Consider the following 12,188-nt stretch of genomic DNA (forward strand, 5'->3'; position numbering starts at 1 on the left):
GAGAGAGAGAGAGAGAGAGAGAGAGAGAGAGAGAGAGAGAGAGAGAGTGAAAAGACAGCAGCCTGGTTTATCAGTTCAAGTTCACACGGTCCAAGGTGTCTCTTTCTGTGGTCCCTCGTTGCTGCAGGTGCTTGTAGATCTGAGGAGCATAAAAAGGGGAAAACTTGAGGTACAGTCTTGAAAGTTAAAAGCCAAGCCAAAATCTTCCATTTTTTTTTACTCTGAGCTTGAAAGCCCTGGCGTCTGACTCAATCTGCAATCAATGGGGGAGAAAAGGGGCCCGAAATGTGCACAGTGACCCACGAAACTTTATTGCAGACCTTTAGCTCCTCTGGAAAAGGGAGAGTGGTGCTGTGACAGAGCAATGAGACATAATCAGGAAAGTTGCAGGACTCCAACAAAGCATGTTGTGTGATTTTATTCATTCACTGATATGAATTATAAGTGTTTTAACCTCCAATGACTTTCCATACAAGTAGCTCAAACACACAACATAAGGCCAGCCTACTTCAGTCATGTCCTCTTACCCACAGCTGCTGATTAAACCAGCTGATTGCTGTTTGTCTCAAGTCAACCAGTGGGCAGCTGTCAGTGTGTCACCTCAACTGTCCCACACAATAAACCTCACACACACTCCAATGACGTGAGAAAATGAGATACTTTGCGCCACCTTCCCAGTTAGGATGGGGTGACGTGATTTTGGGATAGACAGCATTTTTTAAGAGGGATGTGACTTAAAATGGAATTCAGCCAGTGAGGTTTTAAAGGTATTGATATTTCCAATCAAATGTTAAACATTTTAAGTTTTATATTTATTTTTTTAACTCATCCCACCAATCTGACTTATAGCAGGTGATATCGGAATATCAAAGTGTGGACGCAAAGAATGTATATTGATTACAGGAGCACGTGTAAATGCACTTTTACTTTTTTCCTAGTTTATCAAGTGGAGCTTTTCGACTGTGTAACATCAACTCAGTGGCCACTTCATTAGGTACACTTGTACAATCTAATGCAGTCCAACATCCCTGCCGTGTTATTGTAATTATTGTTGTTATTAAAGTATTCTCAATTCTAAATGTTTTGTTTTCTTGCAGAGCCTCCAGTGACTAAAACATGTGATGGACTTGGTTGGTGTGGTTTTACTGCCTGAAGATTCAGCTGAGAAATTAGCTGTGAGCGTTGACAAAGAGGCAGCAAAGCTTCTTAACAAAACTTGCACATTGAGGAGGATTAATACTGACCAAGATTAGTGTCTCAGGGCACTACCATCAATGTCAACAACACACCAGGTTACTGGAAGGAAGAGGTTGAGTTCCTCTCATGTGATCCGTTTGGCAGCATGAACCAGCTACTGGTGTCAAACACTCTCTGCCTCCTGCTGCCCCTATGTGGTATTGGGGGAAAAAAGAGCTGATGAGCTTTCACTACACACTGCTACCTCTTAGGTACACCAAGGTAAAACGAATGCAGTCAAATGCAACAGTCCTGCAGTAAGTGGTTCACCTCTTTGGTTATTTTGGAGGCTGTAGTTTGTGCTGCTGAATTGTATTGTGTTTTTCTGTGTTTTAATATTTTGTTCATCCTATTTACATCAATGAGAACAGGCTGAATCACAGGAACATCTCTCTGCACAGTGAAATACAGTTCAACAGCACCACAATCTCCATCCACAGTGCAGGACAGTTGTATTTGACTGCAGCTAATGCACTTTTTATTATACGCTACCTATTTGTTGGCTCCAATCTCCTGTGTACTTAGCTTCTAATAACACAGGATATATTCTGATAACAAGACTATAGTGTCTACAGCTATGCTAGCAAGTCAGAGAGCCTGTACTTCGAGCTAATGTCTGCATGCTAACATGCACACAATGACAATGCTTGAATTTAGCTGGTATCAGGTTTACCATCCTAGTTTTGCGTGTTAGCATCTTATATTTGCTAATTAGCACTAAACACAAAGCACATCTAAGACTGATGGGAATATATAATTGGTCTTAAAGTTTTGGAAACATTTGAAGTTTGACTTCTTGGTGGTGTTAAATGACAAGACAGGGGATCTGTTAACACTTATCTGTAGTGATGGAAAAGATGGAAAAATGTCAAAATATAAATGATGTTGGAAACTTGTTATCACTTATAATAAGTGGTAATGGGACGTGAGTAAAAATAGATAATTTGAACATAATGCTGTCAAGTCTGTTTGTGTTTCCAAGCATGTGGGAAAGTTCATGCCTGTATCTCTTTGGAGCATCTTGGCCTGAGCGAGCACGCAATGGGGAGTTTGTCAGTAATTGCTCCCACACAGTTCACTAATTCAGTTTCCTGAATAAATATCTAAAACCTGATCAGCAGGTTGATTTCTGATATCCAATAACATAGTGTGTTCCCCTGTCTGCTCTCCATGTGCCGGGGCAGCTTCGACTCGAGATATAAATACCAGAGGGATTCTGCAGAGCAGAAGAAGAGGAGACAAAAGAAAGGAATGGTGTGGGATGTCGAGAAAATGCTGAAAACATCTTAATAGCAGCTCGGGCAGGAGGCCAGACAAGAATGCCTTCAGACAGAACAAAGGACAGAAGAAAGGGAAAGAGAGGAGAAGAAGAAGAAGAAGAAGAATAAATGGATGAAGAGGAGAAGGAGAACATTAGTGCTGGCTCTAAAGATTATCTGCCACATCGTCCATGACACTGGCATCCAGTGCTCATTAGCAGTCTGAGCCACACTTCAAGGAGAGATCTTATTTTAGACAGCAAGAAGGGAGCAGCACATATAGGGAGGGTCATTTTTCCTGTTATAGCCCTCGTCACTGAGACAGTCAGCACTATTACTGTATTGATTAATGGATGGTGTGGGAAACGATAAGAGGGAGTGGTGCTGTTTATTATGGGATTAAATGCAAGCACGCCCACTCTGGTTATTTAACGGCACATGATCCCAACGGAAGAGGCTAAACTGAACCCAGTGGTTTTGTCGGACTGAAGGGAATAACATAAGCTACAACATTATGGATTTTTCCAATAAACTCTGATTTCATTGTAAGAGGGTTTAAGTAGCAAGCTGCAGCAGTACATCTCTCCATTGCTTTGATGCATTACTGCAAAGCTCCAAAAGATGTTGTGTTCTGAAAACTCCTCTTACAACCGTCATCATCACACACGCACACACGACTGCAACAGACACCTCCTCACTCTTTTCAACGCAGTGCATCAAACCATCAGTTCTAACGTGCCAGTGGTGGAGGAAGTATTCAGATCTTTTACTTCAGTAGCAGTTACTGTGTTGGAATACTGCTAAATGCAACTTAAGTAAAAGTATGTAAGAATAACCAGGAGAATGTACTTAAGTAATCCATGCAGGAAAATGCCCCCCGTGACTGTTAGACTATATTTGTAATACATTATTACAACAGTTTTTGGATGCTTTCTTACTTATAATAGATTGATCATTCGGTTTGTAAAAATGAATAAATGACCAATCACAAGTTGTCAGAGCCCAAAGTGGGGACTTCACAAAATGATTGATTACAAACTAAAACTATTAAATTTATTAACATGAAACCCTCACATTTGGGAAGCTAGATCTACTAAAATATTTGCATGAAATATGACTTAAACGATTCAAGATCATTTTCTGACAATTGGTTAATTGATTGCTGCAATAATCGTTTCAGCTGTACTTGTATATAATGTTTAATTTGTAACAAAACAAGCTTCAAACTGGTTATAAACTCTGTACCTCTGTATATTCTCACCAAGAGGATGAGCCAACAAGAGGCTTACTTCATTTATGGCCAGGACCCCGTTGTAAGAGAGATTCCAAATCTAAATGGGAATATTATCCTGGTTAAATTAAGTTTAGATAAATAAAATAAATAATGAAATTGCTGTGGTACTATAGACACACTTAGTGCAAGTAAGGATACAAAAAATAGTAATATACTAGTAATATTACAGTAATTGAAGGCAACAGAGGATGGCCCAGTGTTTCTCTATTGCACCCATCAGACTAACAGTCCTCAATTATCCCTAAAAATGAAAAAGGACAAGTGGTTGAAATACAGCACCTGTGATTTTAAATCTTCATCTCTGAAAGTAGTATGCTTGATCATAATGGGACAAAAGAGATTCATGGGTTTATTGTTGTGTATTTAAAACTATATGTTTGACAACAAGACCATGCAGCGTGAAGTATCCCTCTGTTTCCCCTTTTCTATACAAATTAAAAGCGAGGCAGTAGCGACCCCTAGAGGCAGTTGAAGTTTATTTTAAAAAAAGAAGACTGTTCTAATGGCACCACAGTTTAAAGTGCCTCTTACATAAGAAAATCCCAATAAACAAAGACAGATTTTTTGTCATATAATTGTTTTTATTTCTTTTTTTCTCTCATGACTTGAAATGTGTGTTTTGGTACTTGCATTTCCCTTCTGAAATGCATCATTATTCAACATTCAACTCTTCCATTTAAAAGAGGCCATATTTTAAAATGTAATATTGCTAAACAAACGTCCATTACTGAAGCTTTTATTCATAAAGGTTTGCCCATAGAAAGCAACAGCAAGATATAGCAATGTGATTTCGTAGAAAATTGTAGTTTTCCCAAGATACATTTGAATTTGACATCCTGCAAAGTATGTATTCCATTGTAATAACACAATGGTATCCACACATTTCTTACTCCCATGAGAATGGTGTCTAGTGGGAATGGTGAGAATGGTGGTCTAGTTCTGGTTTAAAGTTTTGGCACATAAGCGGGGTTGTAGGCCATCGGTGCACCTGAATGTGGTGGCGGTGCATAAGGCTGGCCGGGGAAGGGCACCATCGGCAGCCCGGCAGGGAATGCACCTGGAAAGTGAGCTGGATCGTCTAAAAAGACAAAAAAACACATATTTGGTTTCTTGCTTCTAAAAAGGGTGTTGTTTTCCAAATGATTCTTTATTTAAATACGATGTTATCCTATGTGACAATCATGAAAGGATAATGCTGGAGTTGTTCTTTATTTTTATTTTATTGTCAACATATCCAATGACAACACTTCTCTATCATGTCTGTTGCTCTCAGCTTATCTTCCCACTAGAGTAGTGATTCATAAACACATCAAAGATATATAATATCTCTCTTTTTTCCAACTCAAAATAATTTCTTAAAATACCTCGGCACTGTACTTTTAGTAACCATTACTCCATCAGGACTTAAAAGGACTGCGTTGGCAGCTGTTTTTAGATGCGGATTAATACACATTTGAAGCTTTTTTAAGAGTTTTTACAGCAGCAGAACTGTATATGTGGGATTGACTCAAATGTTTATGGTATAGGAGGAACATGTCACCAATATGTTGCTCCTTGATTCTTTTTAAGTGGGACGGACTGATAGTTCCAAAAGTGTTTTTTATATAAATACCACAGGTAAGTGGAAAAACATGTATTTTTGATTTTGGGGTGAACTGTTCCTTTAATTTGAATTTAATGCCGAGCCAAGCTGTATACGTAAGTGCTCAAACTGTGAGTCATGTAACATTTTCTATGGGTAAAATGACAACGGGCGCCTGAAATAACTCCTGCTTTGCAACTCTGCTGGTTTTGGACAACATTGGAGCTCCATAGCACAGAGGAATAACACATATAGGGCTTTACATAATACTTGTTGGTTTGGGTTTTCATCTGACTTGTTGACAATAAAAGAATAATAAAGAATATCAATAGGCTAATTGTTTAAAACATCTTATTGTTGTCAGTAAAACTAAGAAGCAACACTGATTTGTTAATAAGAATCAGATGATAGCCCTTTAGGTAGTAAATCACAGAACAATCTGATACATAAATCCAGGTGGATTAGTTTGGTCAACGGGTGACATCAACCAACCCGCTACTGTGTAGTTTATAAATGTCATGAAATAACTCACTAGTTTCCATGTATGGTGGTGGTGCTGTAGGGATGGGCAGGCTTCCATATTCAGGCAGGGCAGGTACGGGCTGGTAGCCGGGGTAGGTTGGCTGATATCCGGCGGGGGGAGAGAGGGGCTGCTGGGGCAAGTTGACTACGACAGCGGTGTTTGTCCCAACTAGAGGAAAAGTCATAGACTGAGTTTGGTTTGAAAATAAGGTCGGACACACCAATACTGTGACCTAAAGAAATTGTGACACTATTGTGAAACAAGATCAGGTTTTTGATAGAAGGAAAGGTTAGACAATGGGAAATTCTCTATTCGCTTTCTTACTGAGAGTTGGTTGGCTCCTCTAAGGCTCACTTATTAAACACATTGCATTTGTTTGTTTTTAATCCGTAGAAACAACAAATCACCGTTTTATTGGTGGTTGTGTGCCAGATATTTCTTGGACCATTTGCCAGGCAACCAGCGGCGATTGTAGTAGGAAGTTACTGCTCCCCCTAGCTGCCTGGCAAACTGGTGCAGACCAGCAAATATCTGGCACATAACTGACAATAAAACAGTGATTTGACGGTGTACAGATTAAACAAACAAGATACAACATGTTAATTAGTGAGCTTTAGAAGATCTGGTTCGCGGTTTAGCCAGACGAGCTGTTTCCACCTGTATCCAGTCTTTGTGCTAAGCTAAGTTAGCCGGCTGCTGGCTAACTTAGAATTAAAGGAGATCCTAACATCAAAATCTCCAAGAAATAATGATGCTGCAACTTCTAACAGTACAAAATGTCAAACTTTTCTGTAATTGCTTATACATACAATACATTACAAAGTTTTATACTTGGTTGCCTGCAAAAACTGAGCTGAAACTAAAAATGTTTCGTACTTTGAGGATTTCGATTGCGTCCTTTTCGACACGTCTTGTAGCACAAACAGCACGGAGCCACACAGCAGATGATGAGACACACACAGAACATAACTGGAATAATAGTCCCTAAAATGCTTCCCACAAGCATAGCAATGCGGCTTTTTCCCCCATGGTCAGAAGAACTGGGGAAGAGACAGAGAAGAGATATTTTGATTTCTTAAAATGCTGATATTGTTTCTTATGCTTTTCTTTTCTTTTTTAAACACCGGTTTAAATCAGGAGCACACCTTCTATGACAGTTTTTTTGTTTTTCTCGGTATATTTTGTTACTGCAGCAATATTTTCTCTCGCAGTTTCCACAGCAGTACTGAGAGCCACATTGCTGAGCCTGGTGTTGGTAACCATCTGTGTCCACGTAGCTGCGACAGTAATCAGCTGTAACATATAAAACACGGAGTCATGGTGAAGAGCAGTGAGTGCGAGAGATTAACAGCTAAACTATTTAAACAGACACGTACATACAAGCTCGAAACACAAGTCACTGCCACTAAGAGGTCAAATCAAAGTTGTAGTAATGAAACTGGTTTCTATCTGATTTGACTTGATTGACTCAAGTCAATCAATCAACCAAAGAGAGGTAAAGAAGAACCCAAAGATCACTGTGATTTTCATTTTGTGAATGTCTGCATATGACTGAGATATCCTATATACAGTGGGTACGGAAAGTATTCAGACCCCTTTAAATTTTTAACTCTTTGCTTCATTGCAGCCATTTGCTAAAATCAAAAAAGTTAATTTTATTTCTCATCAATGTACACTCGGCACCCCATCTTGACAGAAAAAAACAGAAATGTAGAAATTTTTGCAAATTTATTAAAAAAGAGAAACTGAAATATCACATGGTCATAAGTATTCAGACCCTTTGCTGTGACACTCATATTTAACTCACATGCTGTCCATTTCTTCTGATCCTCCTTGAGATGGTTCTACTCCTTCATTGGAGTCCAGCTGTGTTTAATTAAACTGATTGGACTTGATTAGGAAAGGCACACACCTGTCTATATAAGACCTTACAGCTCACACTGCATGTCAGAGCAAATGAGAATCATAAGGTCGAAGGAACTGCCCAAGGAGCTCAGAGACAGAATTGTGGCAAGGCACAGATCTGGCCAAGGTTACAAAAGAATTTCTGCAACACTCAAGGTTCCTAAGAGCACAGTGGCCTCCATAATCCTTAAATGGAAGAAGTTTGGGACGACCAGAACTCTTCCTAGACCTGGCCGTCCAGCCAAACTGAGCAATCGTGGAAGAAGAGCCTTGGTGAGAGAGGTAAAGAAGAACCCAAAGATCACTGTGGCTGAGCTCCAGAGATGCAGTAGGGAGATGGGAGAAAGTTCCACAAAGTCAACTATCACTGCAGCCCTCCACCAGTCGGGGCCGAGTGTACATTAATGAGAAATAAAATGAACTTTTTTGATTTTAGCAAATGGCTGCAATGAAACAAAGAGTTAAAAATTTAAAGGGGTCTGAATACTTTCCGTACCCACTGTACTTGTGGGGAAAAAACACCAAAGTAAAACTTACCCCATACAGCTGGGAACAGGATCAAACACAGAACACACACAAGAGTGGACAAGACACCTGGAGCCATAACTGCATTGATTTAGTAAAATAAGGAAATGACTCTGACTCTCCAGTGGACTGTTTCAACCTGTCTGTCTGTCTGTCCCACCCAGTAGCAAGTAGCCGGACAGCATTCCTCACATCACGAGAGAGAGTTGCCACTGGGTTTAACTCTCATTCATTTTTCGACAAGTTGTTTTGTTGCGAGTCTTAGTGCTACATTTGTTTGTTATGCGAGATGGCCAAGACGGCAGTATAAAGACAAATAAGCCAAGAAAACTTTTTTGATTCTGTTTTTGCACACTGGCTATACTTCACCTCCCTTTAGCTGCATAAGTGAATTAGACAATATAATTAGTTTTTACATTAAATCCCCTGTATGTTAAAAAAAGGAAACCCTTTGAGGCCACAAGTATAAGTACAGCATAACTACATTTCAGTCTCCTTTTCTGTGCAGTTAAGCAACTGATAGATGCAATAAAGTATAACTAGTATTATCTGCCTCCCTTGAACTTTCCATATTACCCAACGTCCCCCTCCACACCCTCAATGAATGTACATCTAAATATATTTTTTACTTAACGCAAAACATTTGTTTTTGTGGTTACCTCAACATGGACTAGCAGGCAAAAAAAGACACCTACACATTTAGCTGTTATTGAGATTAGCTCAGCAATATTTGTAAAAAACTAAAATGATATTTGGGTATTATTTTCTTATTATAGATGAGTCAATTCTCAGGGGTTTTGTCTGATACTGCATGGCTAGATTAAATTCACCCTCTTCACTAACTTCTTTTTAGCCATGCTAGTCCAGACTGAAGTATCTCAGACTGAAGTATCGAAGGCTATTGGACAAAGACATTCATGTCCCCCTCAGGATGAATTGTAATAACTCTCGTGATCCTCTAAATTTTTATTTATTTTTATCAGGTCCACATTTGAATTTGTCCAATACTTTGGTTTATGACTTGGTTTCAGCCTCAGTTAGGATAGGATGTCTTTCCACTGTTATGCCGACAATACACAGCTCTACATCAAAGCTGCCCCAAGCCCCTCTGCAGCCATGTCATGTCTCACCGCCTGTCTTGGGGAGATAAAGGCGTGGATGAGCAACAACTTTCTCCAGTTAAACAGTAGCAAAAACGAAGCTGGCACTCCACACCAGGTTCAGTCATCCTCAATAACTCATCTCACCTTCGACGGTCAGGTCATCCCCCTCTCCTCCAGTCACTTATCTGGGAGTTAGGTTTGACCCACACCTGACCTTTAATGACCATATAAAACACCTGTGCAAAACCTCGTTTTATCATCTCAAAAACATCTCCAAACTCCGCCCCACTTTAACCCTGTCGGATGCAGAGAAGCTCGTCCACACCTTTATCTCCTCAAGACTGGACTACTGTGACTCACTCTTCACTGGGATCACTGGCAAGAACATCCAGAAGCTGCAATACAACCCAAAACAGCGCTGCCAGGATCCTGATGAGAGTCCAGAAGTATGAGCACATAACACCCACTCTACACCCACTACACTGGCTCCCTGTCTCATTCCGGATTGACTACAAAGTCCTACTACTCACACATAAATGGACACGCACCTCCCTACCTACAAGAACTCATTACTCCCCAAATCTCCACCCGCACCCTCAGATCTTCAAACAGCTCGCTCTTCCGGGTCCCCAACACCAAGCTCCACACCATGGGCGACCGGGCCTTTGGAACAGTCTCCCTGACCACCTAAAGGCAACACAGACACTGGTGTCTTTTAAGACTGGCCTAAAAACCTTTTTATTCAGGAAGGACTTTCTGACCTTGTGCTAAATCACTGTCAGTTATTTATTTTGTGTTTCTGTTCATTCACTGTTTTACTATGCTTATGTTTAGTTATTTTATTATAGTTTACTTTTACTATGTACTGGCTCTGTGGCACTCTGAGATTTTTTGAATGAAAAGTGCGTTACAAATAAAATGCAATGTAATATATTGTACAGCCACCAGCACAGAAAAAAAGTGCACTTTGAGTTCATCTTCTATACTGAAAATTCATAAGTTGGGGAAACCAAAACACATTTTATTTAACTGTGCAGAAGAAGTGGTGGGTTTTGAACAAAATAAAATTAATGTACATATATTTTTCAAAGTAGCATCAATGCCAATTATTCTTCTATGAGAAACAGATGGAACAAGAATAAATCTCTGCTGGTATTTTGGTCGTATAGAAAACAAATGGCTATAATCCACACGCAAATAAAAACACTCCAACTACAGTCATCTTGAAGAAACACTGGCCAAAGGATTGAAATCACAGGAAGAATACATTTATAAAGACAGACTTCACACAAATGGCAATCCTACAAGAAAGTACACTGACAAATCGCTCAGTCGATGTATGAAAAAAATGCACATTCCCCACAAATGAACTGCTTTGCAAAAGACAAAGATATGCGAGTACATGAGGCCCCTTTCATTAGCCGACATGTCTCATGTCAGCTGGTAAAATGAAATGAGCCACAGCATGGATGCAACTGAACGGCATTCTGAAACCTGTACCCGATACTTGCATGTAATAAAACACTGAAATAGAATAGATTAGGTACTATGCTCTTTGACCGCAACCAAATTCTAAAAAGAGGAAGCTGAAAAAGCAGGGTTGCTAAAAAGGACACGGGCTGGCTCGTCATATGAGCTGTGACTGTACGTCTGCAAGTTCATAAGAAAAAAGGTCACTTGAGCAAAACTGTTTTCAAGTCATTTCAGTCGGCAGAAAGCAGAAGTGACAAAGCTGTGCAAGGAAGGCGTTTAGTTTTTAGATAAAATCACAACAAACGACCTGTTCAAACCTGACTGCTATGTTGGTGCAGTCTAATTAAGGCTATTGAGATGATCATTTCTAGAAAGAAAAAGGATTTCACCAGCAAATAACAGAATACTGAATAATAGAAAAAGATGACCTTTAAGAATTACTAACACGCAGTTTGGAACTAAAGTTGCACAATAATGTGGCTGGTGAAAGTCAATGTGTACAACAGTCAAATACAAGTAACACAACACCATGTGAACCACGTGCATGAATAACTAGAAAATGAGATATTACACTGCTGTAAATAATATGCACACTTTAGTTGGATAAAGAGTGTGGCTGAGAAGGCACAATTGTTTTTTGCATTTTGTAACAACATTTGCAATTTTTGTGGATGTTTGGTTGATTGAACAGAAAAAAATTAAACAAAAATAACCTTTGGGTTTTTCATTCAAAGCTGCTGATGCATTTCAGGTCATAACGGATGCAAGACGGAAACAATGAATGAAAACAAGCTGAGGAGAAAGGACCAACGAACTCTCCCTTGCATATGAACACAAAACAAAAACCTTTCCCTGTGAGCGAGGCTTATTTTGTTGAATTGACTTGATGAAAGTTCCCTTTTGCTGGAGGGTCAAAAGAAGACCTTTTTTCCCCGAACATCGTTAGTCAACTGACAATGACATTTTCTATGATAAATCTAGTGAGACGTATTACGCACTTTGGAGTTGATTTGTTCCCAAGTAACACGTGAAAAGCATCATAAAGTATCAGGAAAAGGTTCAAAACCCTTCGGCGTTCTGAGGACGATGAATGAAGCGGTCAGGCATGTTCGGCCGGAGCACAGTATCCACGGGGTCCAGGAGCATGTTAAGAAGGCTGGAAAAGCACTTCATCTACTTTTCAGAATCACACTCAGTGGTTTTATGTGTAATTTACCAAGATGATCAAGATGGAGTCACTAAGAAAGAAATTAATTTTTTTTTAATATATATATATATATATATATAT

General features: G+C 39.5%; 1 protein-coding gene across 1 annotated transcript; it reads right to left on the reverse strand.

Annotated features, from left to right (window-relative positions):
* Positions 1-4,374: 4,374 nt before the first annotated feature.
* Positions 4,375-8,488, reverse strand: LOC116388084 (protein shisa-5-like). Its single transcript, XM_031855692.1, has 5 exons — positions 8,337-8,488; positions 7,040-7,187; positions 6,771-6,934; positions 5,904-6,062; positions 4,375-4,867 (listed from the first exon to the last, which is right to left on the reverse strand). The coding sequence occupies exons 1-5, from the start codon at positions 8,401-8,403 to the stop codon at positions 4,734-4,736; spliced, it is 672 nt and encodes a 223-aa protein (XP_031711552.1). The 5' UTR covers positions 8,404-8,488; the 3' UTR covers positions 4,375-4,733.
* Between the last annotated feature and the right edge of the window lie 3,700 nt (positions 8,489-12,188).

Source organism: Anarrhichthys ocellatus, unplaced genomic scaffold (genome assembly GCF_004355925.1).
Source record: "Anarrhichthys ocellatus isolate YVR2014 unplaced genomic scaffold, GSC_Weel_1.0 scaffold1, whole genome shotgun sequence".
NCBI classification, from domain to species: domain Eukaryota; kingdom Metazoa; phylum Chordata; class Actinopteri; order Perciformes; family Anarhichadidae; genus Anarrhichthys; species Anarrhichthys ocellatus.